Below are 22,277 nucleotides of genomic sequence, written 5' to 3'. Positions count from 1 at the left end.
TCTCTCCACTGGGATTCTCTGCCTCTAACCCTGTTACAGGGGCTGAGTCACTGGCTTGCTGGTGCTCTTTCATGCCGTCCCTAGGAGGGGTGCGTCACTTGAGTGGGTTGAGTTACTGACGTGATCTTCCTGTCTGGGTTGGCGCCCCCCCTTGGTTTGTGCTGTGGTGGAGACCTTTGTGGGTTATACTCGGCCTTGTCTCCGGATTGTAATGTTGGTGGTTGAGGATTTCCCTCTAGTGGTGCGGGGGCTGTGCTTTGGCAAAGTGGGTGGGGTTATATCCTTCCTGTTTGGCCCTGTCCGGGGGTTTCTTCGGATGGGGCCACAGTGTCTCCTGACCGCTCCTGTCTCAGCCTCCAGTATTTATGCTGCAGTAGTTTATGTGTCGGGGGGCTAGGGTCAGTTGGTTACCTGAGGTACTTCTCCTGTCTTATCCAGTGTCCTGTGTGAATTTAAGTATGCTCTCTCTAATTCTTTCGTTCTCTCTTTCTCTCTGAGAACCTGAGCCCTAGGACCATATGTCAGGACTACCGGGCATGATGACACCTTGCTGTCCCCAGTCCGCCTGGCCTTGCTGCTATTCCAGTTTCAACTGTTCTGCCTGCGGTTACGGAACCCCTACCTGTCCCAGACCTGCTGTTTTCAACTCTTAATGATCGGCTATGAAAAGCCAACTGAGATTTATTCCTGATTATTATTTGACCATGCTTGTCATTTATGAACATTTTGAAAATCTTGGCGCTCTCTAATTTTCTCCTTCTCTCTTTCTTTCTCTCGGAGGACCTGAGCCCTAGGACCATACGTCGGGACTACCGGCCGTGGTGACTCCTTGCTGTCCCCAGTCCGCCTGGCCTTGCTGCTATTCCAGTTTCAACTGTTCTGCCTGCGGTTATGGAACCCCTACCTGTCCCAGACCTGCTGTTTTCAACTCTTAATGATCGGCTATGAAAAGCCAACTGAGATTTATTCCTGATTATTATTTGACCATGCTTGTCATTTATGAACATTTTGAAAATCTTGGCTCTCTCTAATTTTCTCCTTCTCTCTTTCTTTCTCTCGGAGGACCTGGGCCCTAGGACCATGCGTCGGGACTGCCGCCCGTGGTGACTCCTTGCTGTCCCCAGTCCGCCTGGCCTTGCTGCTATTCCAGTTTCAGCTGTTCTGCCTGCGGTTATGGAACCGCCACCTGTCCCAGACCTGTTGTTTTTCAACTCTTGATGATCGGCTATGAAAAGCCAACTGAAAATTATTCATGATTATTATTTGACCATGCTTGTCACTTATGAACATTTTTGAACATCTTGGCATAGTTCTGTTATAATCTCCACCCGGCACAGCCAGAAGAGGACTGGCCACCCCTCATAGCCTGGTTCCTCTCTAGGTTTCTTCCTAGGTTTTGGCCTTTCTAGGGAGTTTTTCCTAGCCACCGTGCTTCTACACCTGCATTACTAGCTGTTTGGGGTTTTAGGCTGGGTGTCTGTACAGCACTTCGAGATATTAGCTGATGTACGAAGGGCTATATAAAATAAAATTGAATTGAATTGAATTGAATTGACAGACGTGACAGAGTCTGGAGACGCCGTGGAGAACGTTCTGCTGCCTGCAACATCCTCCAGCATGACTGGTTTGGCGGTGGGTCAGTCATGGTGTGGGGTGGCATTTCTTTGGGGGGCCGCACAGCCCTCCATGTGCTCGCCAGAGGTAGCCTGACTGCCATTAGGTACCGAGATGAGATCCTCAGACCCCTTGTGAGACCATATGCTGGTGCGGTTGGCCCTGGGTTCCTCCTAATGCAAGACAATTCTAGACCTCATGTGGCTGGAGTGTGTCAGCAGTTCCTGCAAGAGGAAGGCATTGATGCTATGGACTGGCCCGCCCGTTCCCCAGACCACCTCATCAGGAGCATGCCCAGGCGTTGTAGGGAGGTCATACAGGCACGTGGAGGCCACACACACTACTGAGCCTCATTTTGACTTGTTTTAAGGACATTACATCAAAGTTGGATCAGCCTGTAGTGTGGTTTTCCACTTTAATTTTGAGTGCGACTCCAAATCCAGACCTCCATGGGTTGATAAATTTGATTTCCATTGATCATTTTTGTGTGATTTTGTTGTGAGCACATTCAACTATGTAAAGAAAAAAGTATTTAATAAGAATATTTCATTCATTCAGGATCTAGGATGTGTTATTTTAGTGTTCCCTTTATTTTTTTGAGCAGTGTATATATATTATTTTACACATATTAAATACAGAAACATTCAACATCAGCTTTCAAACATCTCCCAAAACAGGCAGCATTGTCGATGGATCCCTACGGATAGACAGGTTTCAACCAGTCAGGTATAAAACAACATTCAGCCATCTAAATTGACTAAGAAAGGCTAAAAACAAAATGTCTGTCAATCAGTGTACTATATCACTGACTGGCTTTGATCACAATGGTGACACATTGTTCTATATCAAAAGACAGACTCAGCTAAATAAAACTGCACATCAACACGAGGCGACTGGCAACCATATGGCCATGGATGGTGTATCAAGTTTCATTTTTCAAAGTAAAGTGTGAATTCAGAAAAAAGACTGACAGTGCATCAGAAATAAGATAATTTGTGTAATGAATGCATAGCAACGTATAAAGAGTAAGACTACCAGCAATAACAGTCACTAACAGTCAGACTAGTCAGTGACAGTAAGAGTGAGATTACAGTCAGTAACAGTGAGATTATAGTCAGTAACAGTCAGTAACAATGAGATTACAGTCAGTAACAGTCAGTAACAGGGAGATTACAGTCAGTAACAGTCAGACTAGTCAGTAAATCAATAACAGTCAGACTAGTCAGTGACAGTCAGTAACAGTCAGTGACAGTCAGACTAGTCAGTAACAGTCAGTAACAATGAGATTACAGTCAGTAACAATGAGATTACAGTCAGTAACAGTCAGACTAGTCAGTAACAGTCAGTAACAGTCAGACTAGTCAGTAAATCAATAACAGTCAGACTAGTCAGTGACAGTCAGTAACAGTCAGTGACAGTCAGTAACAGTCAGTGACAGTCAAACTAGTCAGTAACTGTGAGATTAGTCAGTAACTGTGAGATTAGCCAGTAACATTCAGACTACAGTCAGTAACAGTCAGGCTACAGTCAGTAACATTCAGACTACAGTCAGTAACAGTCAGACTACAGTCAGTAACTGTGAGATTAGTCAGTAACATTCAGACTACAGTCAGTAACAGTCAGACTACAGTCAGTAACATTCAGACTACAGTCAGTAACATTCAGACTACAGTCAGTAACATTCAGACTACAGTCAGTAACATTCAGACTACAGTCAGTAACAGTCAGACTACAGTCAGTAACTGTGAGATTAGTCAGTAACATTCAGACTACAGTCAGTAACATTCAGACTACAGTCAGTAACATTCAGACTACAGTCAGTAACAGTCAGACTACAGTCAGTAACTGTGAGATTAGTCAGTAACAGTCAGACTACAGTCAGTAACAGTCAGACTACAGTCAGTAACAGTCAGACTACAGTCTACAGTAGCGTTTTAGTATGTCTGAACCTCTCACTCCCTGCCAGCTCCGTGGACCATTCAGCTTTCATCAGAGGTGGGGCTCACCTCCCACCTCGCTCTTGTCTCTCTGCTCCCCTTTAACTGATGATTGTGTGAACGCTCCCCTTCAGAGGTAATTATCAGACTGCAAGGGTAACTCCGCCCCCAGGGAGGAGCTGCAGTACTGTGGGTCAACAACAAATGAGAGCGGCGAGAAAGAGGAGCGATAGAACAAAGGAACTTCATTTCTTTAACCTCCCCATGTTCAAATATGTTGTTTCCCCTCTTGAATAAACATAGCTATAGAGGACAGACATCACCAAGGCTGTGTTAAGGTTCCTGCCGCATTTATCTTCTAAATGAACCATCATGTCCAGTAGGATCATATTCACTGGTCGTCCATATACCTTCACACAAGGCCCAGAGAGACCTTCATCTCTCTCCTCCCCCTATCTTCCCCTCCTCTTCTCCTCTCTGATCTTCAGAGCTGCTAATAGAATGGATAACCCGGTGAGGCGAGACAGCAGAGTGCTTAGCCAGGCAGCCAGTGACTGAAGGGTCCATTCCATCACTAAGTTATTATCCACAGGCATAGTGTTGCCATTCATCAGAGAGAGAGAGAGAGAAATGAAACTCTGTTAGTCAAGGGAAACGCCCGTTCCAGTCTCCTCACCAGGATCAATATATGCCACCGCTATCTCCTCCATTCCCTCCACTACTGAAAAAGTAATTATACAGGAGCAATGTTACAATGTTGACAATCGATAGCTCAGTCAGGTTGGGTTAAGGTCTGGAGAGCAGGGGTGGGGACAGGGGACGGGACGGGGGTTTAGTCAGCTGCTGAGGTCAACAGCGACACCTTGAAACAAAGGACGTCCTGTCTGTCTGTCTCCTTCCACCTGCTCTACATTCTGTTAAGATAGCCATGTTGGAACGCCTGGTTTGTGTCTGAAATGGCACCCTATTCCCTATAGTGTAATATTTTGTACCAGGATCCATAGGGTTCTGGTCAAAGGTAGGGAATAGGGTGCCATTTGGGACGCCGAGACTGGTGGACAAGGGAGGCCTTTGGTGTCAATGGAGATGCAGACTACTCACTCCGCAACGCAACCCAGTAAGTATCAAACTTGAATAAATGCATGTGACAAAAGATAGTTCCCAGAATTCTGGTAGATCAAAGGTTGATGTGATTGGGTGAAATGTGCTTTCCAATTCATGAGAACTATAAAAACAAAGCCAACATACACTATATATATATATATACATACAAAAGTATGTGGACGCCTCTTCAAATTAGTAGATTCAGCTATTTCAGCCACACCCGTTGCTGTCTTCGGTTGCAACACTCACTACCAAGTTCCAAACTGCCTCTGGAAGCAACGCCAGCACAATAACTGTTCGTCGGGAGCTTCATGAAATGGGTTTCCATGGCCGAGCAGCCACACACAAGCCTAAGATCACCATGCGCAATGACAAGCATGGTGGAAAGCTCGCCGCCATTGGACTCTGGAGTGATAAATCATCTGGCAGTCCGATGGACGAATCTGGGTTTGATGGATGCCAGGAAAACGCTACCTGCCTGAATGCATAGCGCCAGCTGTAAAGTTTGGTGGAGGAGGAATAATGGTCTGGGGGAGTTCTTCATGGTTCGGGCTAGGCCCCTTAGTTCCAGTGAAGGGAAATCTTAACGCTACAGCATACAATGACATTCAAGACGATTCTGTGCTTCCAAATTTGTCACAACAGTTTGGGTAAGGCCCTTTCCTGTTTCAGTATGACAATGTCCCCGTGCGCTAAGCGATGCAGAAATGTTTTATCGAGTTCGGTGTGGAAGAACTTGACTGGCCTGCACAGAGCCCTGATCTCAACCCCATCGAACAACTTTGGGATGAATTGGAACGCCAACTGCGAGCCAGGCCTAATCGCCCAACATCAGTGCCCGAAAAGCTTTCCCAAAAGAGTGGAAACTGTTATAGCAGCAAAGGAGGGACCAACTCCATATTAATGGCCATAATTTTGGAATGAGATGTTGGCCAAGCAGGTGTCCACATACTTTTGGTCCTGTAGTGTATCAAACTTGATGTGATTGGGTGAAATGTGCTTTCCAATTCATGAGAACTATAAAAACAAAGCCAGAGCGTTGGACTAGTAACCGAAAGGTTGCAAGATCGAATCCCCGAGCTGACAAGGTAAAATCTGTCGTTCTTCCTCTGAACAAGGCAGTTAACCCACTGTTCCTAGGCCATAATTTAAAATAAGAATTTGTTCTTAACTGACTTGCCTAGTTAAATAAAGGTTAAATAAAAAAAATAAATATCTGACATGATCATTCATCTGATTTGGGTGTTATGGGGGGGACCAACGCCATATTAATGCCCATGAGGTGTCCACATACATATATTATTACTATAATAGAAAACAGAGTAGAAATGACATTGACAGCAGTAAATATATTTATTTATTTAACTAGGCAAGTCAGTTAAGAACAAATTCTTATTTTACAATGACGGCCTACCCCGGCCAAACCCTAACCTGGCCGAAGCTGGGCCAATTGTGCAGCCCTATGGGACTCCCGATCACGTCCGGTTATGATACAGCCCGGGATCGTAGTGGGGTATGGAATGACGCCTCTAGCACTGAGATGCAGTGCCATAGACCGCTGTGATACAGCCTGGGTCTGTAGTGACGCCTCTAGCACTGAGATGCAGTGCCTTAGACCGCTGTGATACAGCCTGGGTCTGTAGTGACGCCTCTAGCACTGAGATGCAGTGCCTTAGACCGCTGTGATACAGCCTGGGTCTGTAGTGACGCCTCTAGCACTGAGATGCAGTGCCTTAGACCGCTGTGATACAGCCTGGGTCTGTAGTGACGCCTCTAGCACTGATATGCAGTGCCTTAGACCGCTGTGATACAGCCTGGGTCTGTAGTGACACCTCTAGCACTGATATGCAGTGCCTTAGACCGCTGTGATACAGCCTGGGTCTGTAGTGACGCCTCTAGCACTGAGATGCAGTGCCTTAGACCGCTGTGATACAGCCTGGGTCTGTAGTGACGCCTCTAGCACTGAGATGCAGTGCCTTAGACCGCTGTGATACAGCCTGGGTCTGTAGTGACGCCTCTAGTACTGAGATGCAGTGCCTTAGACCGCTGTGATACAGCCTGGGTCTGTAGTGACGCCTCTAGCACTGAGATGCAGTGCCTTAGACCGCTGTGATACAGCCTGGGTCTGTAGTGACGCCTCTAGCACTGAGATGCAGTGCCTTAGACCGCTGTGATACAGCCTGGGTCTGTAGTGACGCCTCTAGCACTGAGATGCAGTGCCTTAGACCGCTGTGATACAGCCTGGGTCTGTAGTGACGCCTCTAGCACTGAGATGCAGTGCCTTAGACCGCTGTGATACAGCCTGGGTCTGTAGTGACGCCTCTAGCACTGAGATGCAGTGCCTTAGACCGCTGTGATACCCGAAGCCCTTAAAGAAGATAAATACAAACTTGCATGGATATTATCATAGTTTAAGACTGGTAGTTAAGGCAGTGTGTATTATTCTAGAATGAATTCATCAGCCTTGCCTTGACGTCTCCTTTCTCTTGACAACGCTGAACTTTATAATCCAGTGACAGGGGTCAGGGGGTCACAGCAGAGGGACGAGGGGCCAGAGAAAATCACTCACTCACACACTGGAGAAAATTCTAACATCCAATTTTCAACTTGATTTATCAGTGTGAAGCTCAAACTGATAGGGTGCTGTGATGGGAGGAGGGAGAGAGAGGGAGGAGAGGAGGAAGAGGGAAAGAGGGGGAAGGAGGGGGGAGGGGTGAGGAAGGAGGAGGGGAGCTGTCTCAGAGCTGCATCAAAGGTTTCTCGTTCTGATTTAGCACAGCGGATCAATACAAACCTATACTGTTTCAATTTGAACACTATTGATTTTGTGATGTCAACTCAATACAGAGCACATTCATCATCAGGCAAGCAGAAAGTATGATCCAACAGCCTGCTGGGCTGGTCACAGTGCCTTAACACAGCTCTACCACCTACTGGGCTTATCACACACCTTAACACAGCCCTACCACCTACTGGGCTGGTCACACTGCCTTAACACAGCCCTACCACCTACTGGGCTGGTCACACTGCCTTAACACAGCTCTACCACCTACTGGGCTGGTCACACTGCCTTAACACAGCCCTACCACTTAATTGGCTGGTCACACTGCCTTAACACAGCCCTATCACCTACTGGGTTGGTTACACTGCCTTAACACAGCCCTACCACTTACTGGGCTGGTCACACTGCCTTAACACAGCCCTACCACCTACTGGGCTGGTTACACTGCCTTAACACAGCCCTACCACCTACTGGGCTGGTCCCACTGCCTTAACACAGCCCTACCACCTACTGGGCTGGTCACACTGCCTTAACACAGCCCTACCACCTACTGGGCTGGTCACACTGCCTTAACACAGCCCTACCACCTACTGGGCTGGTTACACTGCCTTAACACAGCCCTACCACCTACTGGGCTGGTCCCACTGCCTTAACACAGCCCTACCACCTACTGGGCTGGTCACACTGCCTTAACACAGCCCTACCACCTACTGGGCTGGTCCCACTGCCTTAACACAGCCCTACCACCTACTGGGCTGGTCACACTTCCTTAACACAGCCCTACCACCTACTGGGCTGGTCACACTGCCTTAACACAGCCCTACCACCTACTGGGCTGGTCACACTGCCTTAACACAGCCCTACCACCTACTGGGCTCATCTCAAATCAAATCAAAGTTTATTTGTCACGTGCACCGAATACAACAGGTGTAGGTAGACCTTACAGTGAAATGCTTACTTACAGGCTCTAACCAATAGTGCAAAAAAGGTATTAGGTGAACAATAGGCAGGTAAAGAAATAAAACAACAGTAAAAAGACAGGCTATATACAGTAGCGAGGCTATAAAAGTAGCGAGGCTACATACAGACACCGGTTAGTCAGGCTGATTGAGGTAGTATGTACATGTAGATATGGTTAAAGTGACTATGCATATATGATGAACAGAGTATCTAGTTAATTCATATAATAGGTAATATGATCGCAGAGAGATTTTGTATGTATCCCAAATGGCATGTATTCCCTATGTAGTGCACAAATGTTGACCCGAGCCAAATGGGCCCTATATAGCGAATAGGGTACCATTTGGGATGCAGACATTGGCTTTCCATTCGTGTGCAGTGTCTCCTTGTCACACAGTGTAACGATCTCATGTCATAATGGTGTCTGAACACATCTGACAATGCATTATGTTACTAATTCAAAATACTACAGTTGTGTAAAAACCTGCAACAACATGTCCACTATAGCCATCAGCAGTAGTTTTACCTGGCTGAGTATATTAAATATATAATTCTGTTGATAAAACGTTCCACACAGATGATCAATATCCTCTGGCTAGTCTCCAGGCAGAACTTAAGGTTAAAGGAAAAACAATTTCTGTGCAGGCAAGCATTCTCACACACACACACACACACACACACACACACACACACACACACACACACACACACACACACACACACACACACACACACACACACACACACACACACACACACACACACACACACACACACACACACACACACACACACACACACACACACACACACACACACACACACACAGCCCCTTCAGAATGCTGGAGGGCTTTCTATTTTACAAGAGCAGCATAAATGGGAAAGTTAATGTAGCATTGAATAAGGCTGAGCTGCTACACTGCCCTGAGCTCATGAACATATTGCAGCATTTTTCTTCTCCAGCAGGTCACCATTAAATGGGAATTTGTTGGAAGTTTTTCAGTATAATTTACAATGCTCCCCCTCTCAGCAACCTTTTGTTCCAATACTAATGCTATCCCCGGAGATAAATTCTATAAATATTTGAATACGTAAATCTACAGTAGCAGCCCACAATGCATTCTTATATGTTTTTCCATGGGTCATTTACTTATAGTACTGTTGGTCTGTTTAATGAATTTCTCAATCAGAACTGCATGGCATATGATCAAACATACAGTAGTATATGCTGAAATATATACACAATGCTCAAACATTTGGTAAGTTGGTGAAGTAAGACATTCAGTTGCTACTGTAGGTAAGGATATCTATAATACAATACAATTCCAATTGTAGTTCAATCTGTGCTATAGTTTGAATCCAAACGGCACCATATTCTGGTCACCTATTCTGGTTAAAAGTGGACAAAAGTAGTGCATTATGTAAGGTATAGCTGCATGGGTAAATAGGCCTCTTCAAAAGTAATGCACTATATAGGGAAAAGAGAGGCATTTGGGAGTCAGACACACCCATAGATGAATGGTCCAATGATGGTCAGTGTGCATCTTCCTGAGGTAATTGCATCTGTTTCCAGGGCTGTGTTTGTCAGGTGGCATGATGCATGTCGAAATCACTAAATCTACACGCCATAAAACCCATGCAGATTACAAGTAGTAAAACACTCCTCAATCAATCAATTCTCCTTACAAACTAAACTAAGGCTTATTGTATTTTGTCAATAAAAACATCTGAAAACACAGCAGAATTCTTGAAGCACTCAAAATATGATCCAGAGGATTTTTCTATCGATGTGAGTAAACAACATCTCATTACTGAACATAGCTAGCCATCTGTATGTAGAGAACATATTTAACCATCTGTATTGTGTTTTCAAAATCCAATAAAGAAAGCCAAGCTATGATTTCAGTGAGAGTAGTCAATTACTAAAAGTGTTCTTTCAGTAAGCAAGGCAAGGTTTGACAGGACCTTTGCTGCACTTGCCACTCGCCAGGTCATCGTAGTAAATACAGAATTAGTTCCTAATAGACTTGCCTGATATAAAGCTTGTTTTTTAAGAAGCTTCCTAACAGATCATAGCCAATGCCATCAACATCCCAATGAACATGTATGTCATGTGTCATTGTGACATTACCAGGGGGAAACATAGAGAGAATAGTAGTAGGGGTCTAAACACAAAACCATGAGGAACGCCTAATTCAACTTTGGAACCCTTAGAGGATTTTCCACCTAGTTGGACAAATGGGTACTGCTCAGATTGGTGGTTTCAGTATCACTATTCAGCGCTGTCCGACTTCAACCACTGAGTGTGTGTGTGTATGTGTGTGTTGTGTGTGTGTGTTTGGTGGGAAGCAGAGCTAAGGCTCCAATGATCTGTAGTTTTAAAGGCCCAGAGGACACTCCACACACACACCTCTCTCATACAAACACAAACGCACGCATGCGTCAGATGCACACGCACACACACACACACACACACACACACACACACACACACACACACACACACACACACACACACACACACACACACACACACACACACACATATAACCCCCCCCCCCCAAACCCCACCCCCAGTCTGTGTGACTAGTGGTCAATCCCAAGGGGGGTTCAGTCTCTTTGACTGTTACTGAGTTAGTTGACCTGGTCCCTGATCTTTCCCAGCACTGCACTCTGTGGCTCACAGCCAGGTAATTGTACAGTACAACTAATACTGGAAGCTCTGTTACCCAGCCTGGTCTTAGCTTGGCCTTTGGGCCAGCCCAGCTCCAGGTAGCCACAGCCCTAAACCTTTCACCAGACCCAGTCCATACTTCTGTGCCAGGCTGCCAGGCTGCCGCAGGCTCTGTGTTTGTTGGTGAGGATGTAAAGTACAGTATATACCCCAGCCACTGCTCTAACTCTACAGCACAGCCCTATACTCCATCCCAAGGCCTATCATTCAGCCCCAGCCCTATACCCCAGCCCAAGGCCTATCCTTCAGCCCCAGCCCTAGCAAGGCCTATCCTTCAGCCCAACCTCTATACCTCAGCCCTAGGTCTTACCTCTGTGCCAGGCTGCCCCAGGCTCCATGCTTATTGGTGAGGATGTTGAGGATCTTCTGTTTGAGCTGGTTGGCAGTCACATGGTCTCTGTGTTTGGCAGCGCTGATCAGGTGATCACACATCTTCTCCTCCTCCCTCCGATCAGCAGCGTACTGGGCACAGTTGGACTGATGGAGGGAACACAAGGAGCCATTTTATTTTAAACATAGCCATGCTAACGCCATGCTAACGCCATGCTAACGCCATGCTAACACCATGCTAGGCATTAACATTATGCTAACACCATGCTAACATAATGCTAGGTGTTAACATTATGCTAAAACTGGGCAGGGTCTATCACGTGTGTGTACACACGTGAGTAGATATTATAGCCTGGTTAACAGAGCCAATCTCTGCTCCACTTCATCAGCAGGGGACACATTAGTGAAGAGTCATTTAAACACCGTCGCTGTCTGCTAATGTCTTTTGTTTCACATGGAGAAAAAGAGGGGAATTTGTCCGTTAGAAAGCTTTAATGTCATTTGTTTACATAGGGGTCATAATAAACAATCTGTCCCTATATAAAACTCAACTGTGACAGTGGATGAAGGGCCGGTTGGATAACAAAGAGAAGTAGCCTGTACTGTAGCCTACATGCATAAATTTTCACCAAACAGTATGACATAAATAGATTGAAACCTGGTGTGTATTGATGTGTGATGTTGAAGTGGAGTCAGTGCCTGCGTACCAAATGGCACTCTATTCCCTTTGTGGTACACTACTTTACAGCTATGGTAAAAAGTAGTGCACTATATAGGGAATAGGGTGATATTTGGGATGCACACAGTGATCTCCTGCAGGCAGCATCTCAAGGTAATCTAGATTCTAGAGGAGCCGATCAGGATCTGACTTCATCTTCTCCTCGCTAAAATAAGATTGTCTTGCTGCGTCGCCACGGGGCTGCTCCTTCCTGCTCATATACTAAATCTAATTTGCTAACAGAAGCTGGAAGTTAATTGAATTTCCGGCCCTATATTTGAATTGTGTCAGATGTTATACCTCAACATATTCTTCAAATGGCAGATAACTCAATCTCTGCTTGTCATCTCACGTTACCATGTGACGCTGTGACAAATATCAAACCTTATTTATCACTTCACAGGATATGAGGCTGCTGCCTTGACTCTCCTGACACCAACCTAATGTAAAAATGTCTATCTGTCTGGGAATGGAGGGTAGGGGGGGGGGGGGTTGTGAGGGGTAATATAGTAGAAACAGCGTTGGATGAAAAGTGTAGACTGTCTAGAGTTGTCAGACAGGAGGGATGAGGCCAGAGGAGGGATGAGGGCCAGGTAATCTCTGGGTGTTTCTCAAATGGCACCCTATGGGCTCTGGTCAGAAGTAGTGCACTGTACAGGGAATAGGGTGCCATTTGAAATGCAGCCTCCCTCGCTACCGGTGACATGGCAGTTGATCTAGCAGGTCAAGGAGCCTCTAGCAGAGGACTACAGGATATCTAACAGCTGCTTGTGGAGGGCTGCTGCCCCAAGATAAGAAACTCATCACTCCTCACATGTACAAGCTACTAACAGAGGGGGCAGAAGAGAATTTGTGTGTGTGTGTGTGCATGTTTGTGTACTTGGGTAAAACACTTCCTATATGACTAGTAACATTGTGTGAGAGAGAGAGAGAGAGAGAGAGAGAGAGAGAGAGAGAGAGAGAGAGAGAGAGAGAGAGAGAGAGAGAGAGAGTGTTCCAGAGTTCCAAATTGAGCAGCAGCTGCTGAAAAAATTTGCTCCTACAAATATTGAAATTTACATGGTTTTTAGAGTGAAGTACATCAGAAAAAAGCAAAAGAAAACTGCAAGACTGAATAGGAGACAAAACAAGCAACAAACAAAGAAGATAGGCTTTTGAAAAAGTAACTATTTAAAAAAAAAAAATGTAGTTATCTTAGCTAGCTGAATTGTTTACCAGTTTCTAAGCAGTTGTTAGGGACTCTCCTGGAAGAAGCTATTAAGCTAACAAAGAATATCTAGTTAACAGAAGAAAAGAAAGACAAAATAAGACAAAATAAGGACAGAAGAAAAAGGACATCAAAGTGAAACAGTCCTCTAAAGACACAAGAGACAATAATACAAGAAGCAATTGTTAACCCACCAGACATCCAAACAGAGAAAGCTAAGAAAAGTTTCAAAGGTTTGTTAATGGGACAGAACCATGAATGCCTGTTTTCAGATCTTACCAGTTGCAAAACAAGAGCAAATGTAATATTTAATACCAAACGAGGGCACATATGGAAAAGGGTTATTTGCAACCATTTTCCTTTCTCAAAAAAGAGAGGCATCAGCCAAGGATGTCAGATCAGCATTTTTGAAGAACCTGACCAGAGCAACATGTATCAAACAGTAAACTTATATAATAATGGAACTGTATTGATACATGGCAATGATTCAAGCCTCCAGGCTTTTGAGAATAGGTTTGCTACCCTAAAAGCAGAAGCTGAACTCATCTCAGAAACTGAGGGAAAAAGTCAAGGAGGGAGAAAGAGAAAAGCAGGCCCCAACTGTCTCTGTGACCCAGCAAGAAGCTCTCAGTGTCCCTCTACCTACCTTACCAGCAGCAGACAGAGCCAAGGACATGGCTACAACACCAAGAACACCTGCTATGCAACGTTTCCACAACACCCTCTCTCTAGTCGAAGCAGAGGTCATAGAACTCAGAGAGAACAAGCTTCAAGAGGAGGACACTGTCCAGAAATGAAAGGAAGAGAAGAAACAGTTCAGGGAGGAGAGCAGAGCATCTATTGGTAAATTAGAAAGCAGAATGGACAAACTGAGTCAGACAAATGATGACCTCAGAGACCGTCTGAGCACAACAAGAAAGGAGCTAGAACAAAGAGAGAGATACATTGATCTCCTCAACCAGCAGCGAGTCATTATGTCCTCTGCATCTAGAGAACATGTCCACCAGCTTGGCACAACACAAGCAGAACCTGAGACCAGCATGGCCTCCACCACACAGCCTGATGACACTGCACCATCCTACCAGTCTGCTCCAGCCCAGATCAGCCAACCAGCCTCCCAGTCTGCTCTAGCCCATGTCAGAATACCAGTCTCCCAGTCTGCTCCAGCACAGTGTTCTCCAGCCCAGGTCAACCTACCAGTCTCCCAGTCTGCTCCAGCCCAGGTCAGCCAACCAGCCTCCCAGTGAGCCGTTCTGACGTTGAGCAGTGAGGCACAGTCCACGGTGATCTGTTGATTTATTTTGTCGATCAACTTTCCTGGAAGTCTTTTCTTGGTAGGAGGGTGGACACAACTATATTGGTTGTTGGGAACACAGCCTGTGCCCGTTCTGCCACTCTTCTCACTGCCCCAGATACATTTTCACCTTTGGCATAAAAGTCGTTTGTGCCAGTGTGGATGATGATGTTTTCGGGGGTGTCAATCCTGGTCTGACTGAGTAGCTGCATTGCACTGTCAGTTGTAGGACACCAGAACTTATACACCTGGTCTCTAGGGAATCATCTTTCCTAGACTAAGAACTTCACATTTGAATCAATAAGGATTGCAGTTGTGGGTGACTGTCTGGGTGGAGCAGACTGGGAGACTGGTATTCTGACCTGGGCTGGAGCAGACTGGGAGGCTGGTTGGTTGACTTGGGCTGGAGCACACTGTGCTGGAGCAGACTGGTAGGTTGACCTGAGCTGGAGCAGACTGGGAGACTGGTATTCTGACCTGGGCTGGAGCAGACTGAGAGGCTGGTAGGTTGACCTACTGTACACTAAATTTCAAAAAACGAAAATCATGATTTTCCCCCAAAAAACAGATGTCAGAAACACAAATATAAATTCACCCTGAACAACACCATAATTGAACACACTAAAAGTTACACCTACCTTGGTCTGACCATATCTGCATCGTGAAACATTAATATGGCAGTAAATGCACTCAAAGAAAAAGCCCGCAGAGCATTGTGTGCAATAAAAATGAAATTATTCAAAATCAACATCCCAATTAGAATTTGGACCAAAATATTTGACAGTGTAATCGTACCAATAGCTCTTTAAGGAAGTGAGATTTGGGGGCCACTCAATAAACTGGACAAACATCCAATTGAAACCCTACATGCAGAATTCTGTTGGAAAATTCTACAAGTCCAGAGAAATACACCAACTAATGCATGTAGGGCAGAATTGGGCCGCTTTCCAGTATTAATGAAAATACAGAAAAGATCATTACAATTTTGGCTACATCTAAATTCAAGTCCAAATTCAAGCCTGCAATTTAAAGCACTTCAAACCCAAGAGCTGAGCCCAGAAACAAGCCCTCTCAGTCAGCTGGTGTTGGACCTAACCAACCAAGCTGACACCAGCACTGCTTCAAAATAAAGAATTCCAATAAACAAAATCATGAACCAGTCAAAAGACTCATATTTACAACATTCGAAAAACGAAACAAAATCCCAAAGCCGACTAAATTGCTATCTGACCCTAAACAGAGAATATGAATTGGCTGATTATCTCTACTCTGTCAGAGATACGAAGCAGAGACAAATCCTTACCAAGTAGAGGCTGAGTGACCATCAATTGGCAACAGAAACCGGCAGACATAAAAAGAAATGGCTACCCAAAGAGGAGCGTGTATGTGGTCACTGCACGACAGGGGAGGTAGAGACAGAGATGCACTTTCTCCTTTACTGTGAGAAATATATATTCTCACAAATAGATTCATTATTCACAGAAATGACAACATTTATTCCAAATTTTAACTTATTAAACCCAGAGGAAAAACTAAAAATACTCATGGGCGAAGGAGCAATGGCTCCTCTTGCAGCCAAATATGTATTTGCCTGCCATAGCCTGAGGGACACAGAATAATAACATCTGCATAGTAAGCAGTAACTTACTTATTTTTACTATTATTGTTATTACTATTATAACTGTTGTTTATCATTCCAAATAGTAGTGGTATGGGTGGTAATGGTAATGATAGCAGTTTAATGATGGTGATGGAAGTTGTAGTACTGATGTAATGGTGATGATGACCATTTTTAGTTATAAGTTAGTTATAGTTTCCTTTTCCATATTTATATTTTTATATTTATTACATTTCTACTATTGACTGTTACCATTATATTGTAATTAGTTTTGTATTTAATTTTTGTTTTATTATTTACTACCATTTTATATTCTTCTTCTTTATTCTTTATAATTTAATTACAATGTATATTGTATACATTGTTTCTTTGGCAATATTGACAATGTTTTTCATGCCAATAAAGCAGCTTGCATTTGAATTTGAGACAGACATAGAGAGAGCGTGAGCGAGCGAGAGAGAGACAGAAAGAGACAGAGAGAGAGAAAGAGACAGAGACACAGAGAGACAGACACAGAGCGAGAGAGAGACCGAGACAGAGAGAGAGAAAGAGAAAGAGAAAGAGACAGAGAGACAAAGAGAGAGACAGAGAGCGAGAGAGAGACAGAGAGTGAGAGAGAGACAGAGACAGAGAGCGAGAGAGCGAGAGAGACGGAGAGAGAGACAGAGAGAGAGAGAGAGAGAGACAGAGAGACAGAGAGCAAGAGAGAGAGAGAGAGAGAGATAGAGAGAGAGAGAGAGAGAGAGAGAGAGAGAGAGAGAGAGAGAGAGAGAGAGAGAGAGAGAGACACAGAGAGAGAGAGAGAGAGAGACAGACAGAGAGACAGAGAGAGAGAGAGACAGAGAGAGAGACAGAGAGAGAGACAGAGAGACAGAGAGACAGAGAGACAGAGAGCAAGAGAGCAAGAGAGAGAGACAGAGAGACAGAGAGACAGAGAGCGAGAGAGACAGACATACAGAGAGAGAGACAGACATACAGAGAGAGAGACAGAGACAGAGAGCGAGAGAGAGACAGAGAGCGAGAGAGAGACAGAGAGCGAGAGAGAGACAGAGAGCGAGAGAGAGACAGAGAGCGAGACAGAGAGACAGAGAGCGAGACAGAGAGAGACAGAGAGCGAGACAGAGAGAGACAGAGAGAGACAGAGAGAGACAGAGAGAGACAGAGAGAGACAGAGAGAGACAGAGAGAGACAGAGAGACAGAGAGACAGACAGACAGACAGACAGACAGACAGACAGACAGACAGAGAGAGAGACAGAGAGACAGAGAGACAGAGAGACAGAGAGACAGAGAGACAGAGAGACAGAGAGACAGAGAGACAGCGAGAGAGCGAGAGAGCGAGAGAGCGAGAGAGCGAGATAGACCATTGAGAAGGGTAGACACAGGAAAACCTGGCTCCCTGTAGAGGAAAGGCTGTGCAACCACTGCACAACAGCAGAACCTGAGACGGAGCTGCATTTCCTGACAAAATGTAAAAAATATAAAACAATTAGAGAGTGTCATTTTCCCAAATTTGAAACCCTTATTCAAGGTTAAAGACCTCTCTGATGAGAGTAGGCTACCCGTCCTGTTGGGGGAGAACGCAGAGAGTTTTGGGTTGGCAGCGCACTACATTGCTGCCTGCCATAAGTTGAGGGACAGTGTCTGACAGACCAATCAACCTGCACATGTCCTCTACTGTATGCTTATTGTTATTGTTGAATGTATGGTTATTTTGACCCTTGGTTATTGTTGTTACTGTTGTCCCGTTGACAATTTTGATTCTAATTTAGATTTTTATATTGTAAATATCCAAAATAAGCTTTGGCAATATGTACATTGTTACGTGATGCCAATAAAGCAAATTGAATTGAATTGAGAGAGAGAGCAAAAGGAAGTGAGTGAGAAAGAGAGAGAGAGAGAGCAGCTCTACCTGCTGTCTAAAAGAGGCATGACATTCCTCTGAACAGAGCACCTCCCTGTCCTCAGAAAGCTGCTCCTCTCTCTCCTCCACTACTGTATGGGAATAAAACCTTCTCAGGCTTCCTTCCATTTAATAAAGAATTCATTAGACACAGAAAGTAGCATTACTAAAGACTGACTGAGCCCTATTCCTTATATGGTGCACTACTTTTGACCAGAGCCTATTGGGTCCTCATCAAAAGTAGCCCACTATAAAGAGAATAGGGTGCTATTTGGCATGCAGATACTGTCTAATCACTACAGACGTCCTCTAATTCCTACAGAAATCAATAATGAGAGTTTTGGTGTTCTGATGCTTTGTAGTGAGAACAGGCAGTGTGTTTGATATGTGGGGTAAGTACTGTCTCTGGGGTAGACTCATTACACTGTTGGACGGGCTTAAAGCCAATAAGACCAGATATGAATATAGCTGGCATATCGTTCAGTCTACTTATTAATATTGCTAGCAGGTTGGTTATTATAATCCCTTAGAGTGGCCTAATGGTAAAGCCATAATCCTCCTGGGGAGACACAGGGACTACAGGAGTACTGAGCTGCTGCTAATCCAGTGCTATTCTCTCACAGACCCGGGCTGCCTCCCAAATGCCACCCTATTTCAATGGGCTCTGGTCAAAAGTAGTGCACTATGTATGGAATAGGGTGCCATTTGGGATGCAATACTGAAGTCAGTCACTCCAGAGCAAGGACTATCAAGGCTGCTGTAGTCAGTTAACTAAATTAGATAATGTACTATCTGTACTGTAGGCCTACTATATACAGTACCAGTCAAAAGTACTGTATATGAGTACCAGCCTACTCATTCAAGGGTTTTTCTTTATTTTATTGTTTTCTACATTGCAGAATAATAGTGAAGACATCAAAACTACAACTACAAAAACACATATGGAATCATGTAGTAACCAAGAAAGTGTTAAAACAAATCTAAATATATATTTTAAATTCATCAAAGTAAAAGCAGCCAACAAGTGCTCTGCATATGTGGGAACTTTTGGAAAAGCATTCCTTTTGGAAAAGCAGACTTTTGGAAAAGCATTCCAGGTGAAGTTGGTTGAGAGAATGCCAAGAGTGTGCAAAGCTGTCATCAAGGCAAAGGGTGGCTACTTTGAAGAATCTAAAATCTAAAATATATTTTGATTTGTTTAACACTTTTTTGGTTACCACATGATTCCATATGTGTTATTTCATAGTTTTGATGTCTTCACTATTATTCTACAATGTATAAAATAGTAAACAATTAAGAAAAAACCATTGAACGAGTAGGTGTGTCCAAACTTGACTGGTACTATATATACTGTATAAATGTGCTGTACCTCAAACTCAGCGTGTTTATGGACGTCTTCTGCTCTCTGTCTGTTGAGGATGAACTCTGCCTCATTGGCAACACGCACAATGTGGTCCTTCATAGCATGACACAGCAATCTGGAACAGACAGACAGAATACCAGTTAGTCAGTCAGTTAACACATCTATGTGGTCCTTCATAGCATGACACAACAACCTGAAAACACACAGACACATAGACAGACAGACAGACCCCCCCCAGCTCCCTGACGTCTCTGGCCCTGATCGCCTCTCCTCCCATGGTTGAATGATTCCTCAGCCTGCCTGGCGTACATGCTACCTGCTTCTGCCCACGCTTCAATCGTTTTAATAATTGAAAACACCCAGGCTTCTATGTGGAGATTATATGCCATTTTACACCCAATTAGGTCTGCTTTGCTTTAATTACAGAGCTTCTGATACCCTCTTCTGCATCCCAAATGACAACCTATTTCAATAATAGCACCAGAGCCCTGGTAAAAAGTAGTGCACTACATAGGTAATAGGGTGCCATTTTGGAAGTATCCTCTGTCTCGGGGAGAGGCCTCATAGAACTGCAGTCATCAGATTAGTGTTGACAAGCTTTTAACTACAACTACCCAACAATTCTCCCTCTCCTCGTTTAGACGTTAATATTCTCAACTAGGATTGTAGTTAGTTGGTTAGCTGGTTATCTTAGCTAGTTTATTAGCTGATAGGTTAGAGAGAAATACAGGACAGTTTGGTTAGCTGTTTGGTTATCGTTCAGAGGACTGCAGATGGCTGATATGCTGGTTGGTTAGATATAGCAGGTCTCTGTCCCAAATGGAACCCTGTTCCCTATATAGTGCACTACTTTTGACCAGAGCCCTGTTAAAAAGTAGTGCACAACATAAGTAATAGGGTTCCATTTGGGATGCAGTTCAGGTGTCCACAGTACAGAGATAGTGGTAGTGTAGGAGAGAGGAGATCTGCTAGCAGCACCCTGGACAGCGCCGTGTGACAGAGTGGTAGAGTGGCAGTGTAGCGGAGTGGCAGAGCGGCCAGGCCACAACGGAGTAAGGCTCTTTATCCAGGCACAACATGGGAGCAGGGGAGGTGCCAGGGAGGGCTAAGACAGGGCTGGGTTGGGCACAGTGAGGCTGCACTGGGGTATAGGGCTGGGGCTGGGGTATAGGGCTGGGGCTGGGGTATAGGGCTGGGGCTGGGGTATAGGGCTGGGGTATAGGGCTGGGGCTGGGGTATAGGGCTGGGGCTGGGGTATAGGGCTGGGGCTGGGGTATAGGGCTGGGGTATAGGGCTGGGGCTGGGGTATAGGGCTGGGGCTGGGGTATAGGGCTGGGGCTGGGGTATAGGGCTGGGTTGGGAACAGTGAGGCTGCACTGGGGTATAGGGCTGGGGCTGGGGTATAGGGCTGGGGCATAGGGCTGGGGCATAGGGCTGGGGCTGGGGTATAGGGCTGGACTTGGGGCATAAGGCTGACGCTGGGCAGTTTGTATGTAAGAGGGTTACACAGATGGGTCACCAGATGGACTTGGAGGCTGATCTCTTCTATAACACCCTGCCTGATCTGAGCCTGCCACACTCACAGAGGGGGTGTGAGGAATACACCGACACAGGGGGGGTGAGGAATACACCGACAGAGGGGGGGGGGGTGAGGAATACACCGACAGAGGGGGGGGGGGGGGGGGGTGAGGAATACACCGACAGAGGGGGGGTGAGGAATACACCGACAGAGGGGATACACTATCTTGTTTATATTGTTACGTCACACTGCCATACCAATTGTATTTACCTTAACCCCTATAGAGCACACTGCAGTACACAGTACAGCACCCCACACTCTAGGAGCTGGCAGCTTACTGCTAATCTACTGCTGCCACTGAACCTAACAACCTGCTCAGAGCTGGTGTGTGTGTGTGTGTGTGTGTGTGTGTGTGTGTGTGTGTGTGTGTGTGTGTGTGTGTGTGTGTGTGTGTGTGTGTGTGGTGTGTGTGTGGTGTGTACCGGAAATCCACAAAAGTCCACACAAGGATAGTAAAACAAGGAAAGTTCTCCCTCGTGGGGACATTTCCCAGCTATTTTAGGCTTAGGGGTTAGGTTTAGGGCTCGGGTTACAATTAGAGTTAGGGGTAATGGTTAGGTTTAGGGGTCAGGGAAAATACGATTTTGAATGGAAATACATTGTAGGTACCCACAAGGATAGTAAAACATATGGTGTGTGTGTGTGTGTGTGCGCAGGTGCGTGCATGTGTGTGAATATGATACCTACCTTCCCTCATTGATGAGCTCAATGAAGGCAAGGCCTGCATTTTTCTGGATCGAGTTCTGCCACTCCTGAGACAGGAGGAGGAGGAGGAGGAGGAGGAGGAGGAGGAGAGGAGAAGAAAATAGAAAGAGGAGAGGAGGAATGTTGGATAGTTAGTCACTTATACTGGCTCCATGGCTGTATGTCAGACAAAGCCTTCCACAAGGTCCAGTGAGGTTACCTTTTCAAGACGCTGGAGAGATTCAGCTTTGACAAAAACCTTTCGACTTGGATTAGGATGCTATATTGTTCTCTGATAGCTTGGGTGTGTACTAACAACACCTACTTCAAATACAGAGACAGTTCTGTCTGCTCTCGCATTTGCTATTCAAACTCAGTCTGTAAACAGTTAGACATAAAAACCCACAGCTTATAACATTCTAATCAGCGCTACTAGGCGATGGCTATAAAAA

At 45.2% G+C, this 22,277-nt stretch overlaps 1 protein-coding gene across 4 annotated transcripts in view; it reads right to left on the bottom strand.

Annotated features, from left to right (window-relative positions):
* The window catches only part of LOC139548896 (neurobeachin-like), a 354,477-nt gene that overhangs the window by 204,396 nt on the left and 127,804 nt on the right, over window positions 1-22,277 (bottom strand). For all 4 annotated transcript variants that reach the window (XM_071358831.1, XM_071358832.1, XM_071358833.1 and 1 more), the window contains 3 exons: window positions 21,829-21,893; window positions 19,569-19,677; window positions 11,442-11,608 (listed from right to left, as the gene is read on the bottom strand). In XM_071358831.1, the coding sequence (XP_071214932.1) occupies window positions 11,442-11,608; window positions 19,569-19,677; window positions 21,829-21,893 (341 nt within the window). The remainder of the gene's footprint in view (window positions 1-11,441; window positions 11,609-19,568; window positions 19,678-21,828; window positions 21,894-22,277) is intronic.

This window comes from Salvelinus alpinus, chromosome 22 (genome assembly GCF_045679555.1).
Source record: "Salvelinus alpinus chromosome 22, SLU_Salpinus.1, whole genome shotgun sequence".
Taxonomy (NCBI): Eukaryota; Metazoa; Chordata; class Actinopteri; order Salmoniformes; family Salmonidae; genus Salvelinus; species Salvelinus alpinus.
This window is presented reverse-complemented; position numbering and strand designations above follow the sequence as displayed.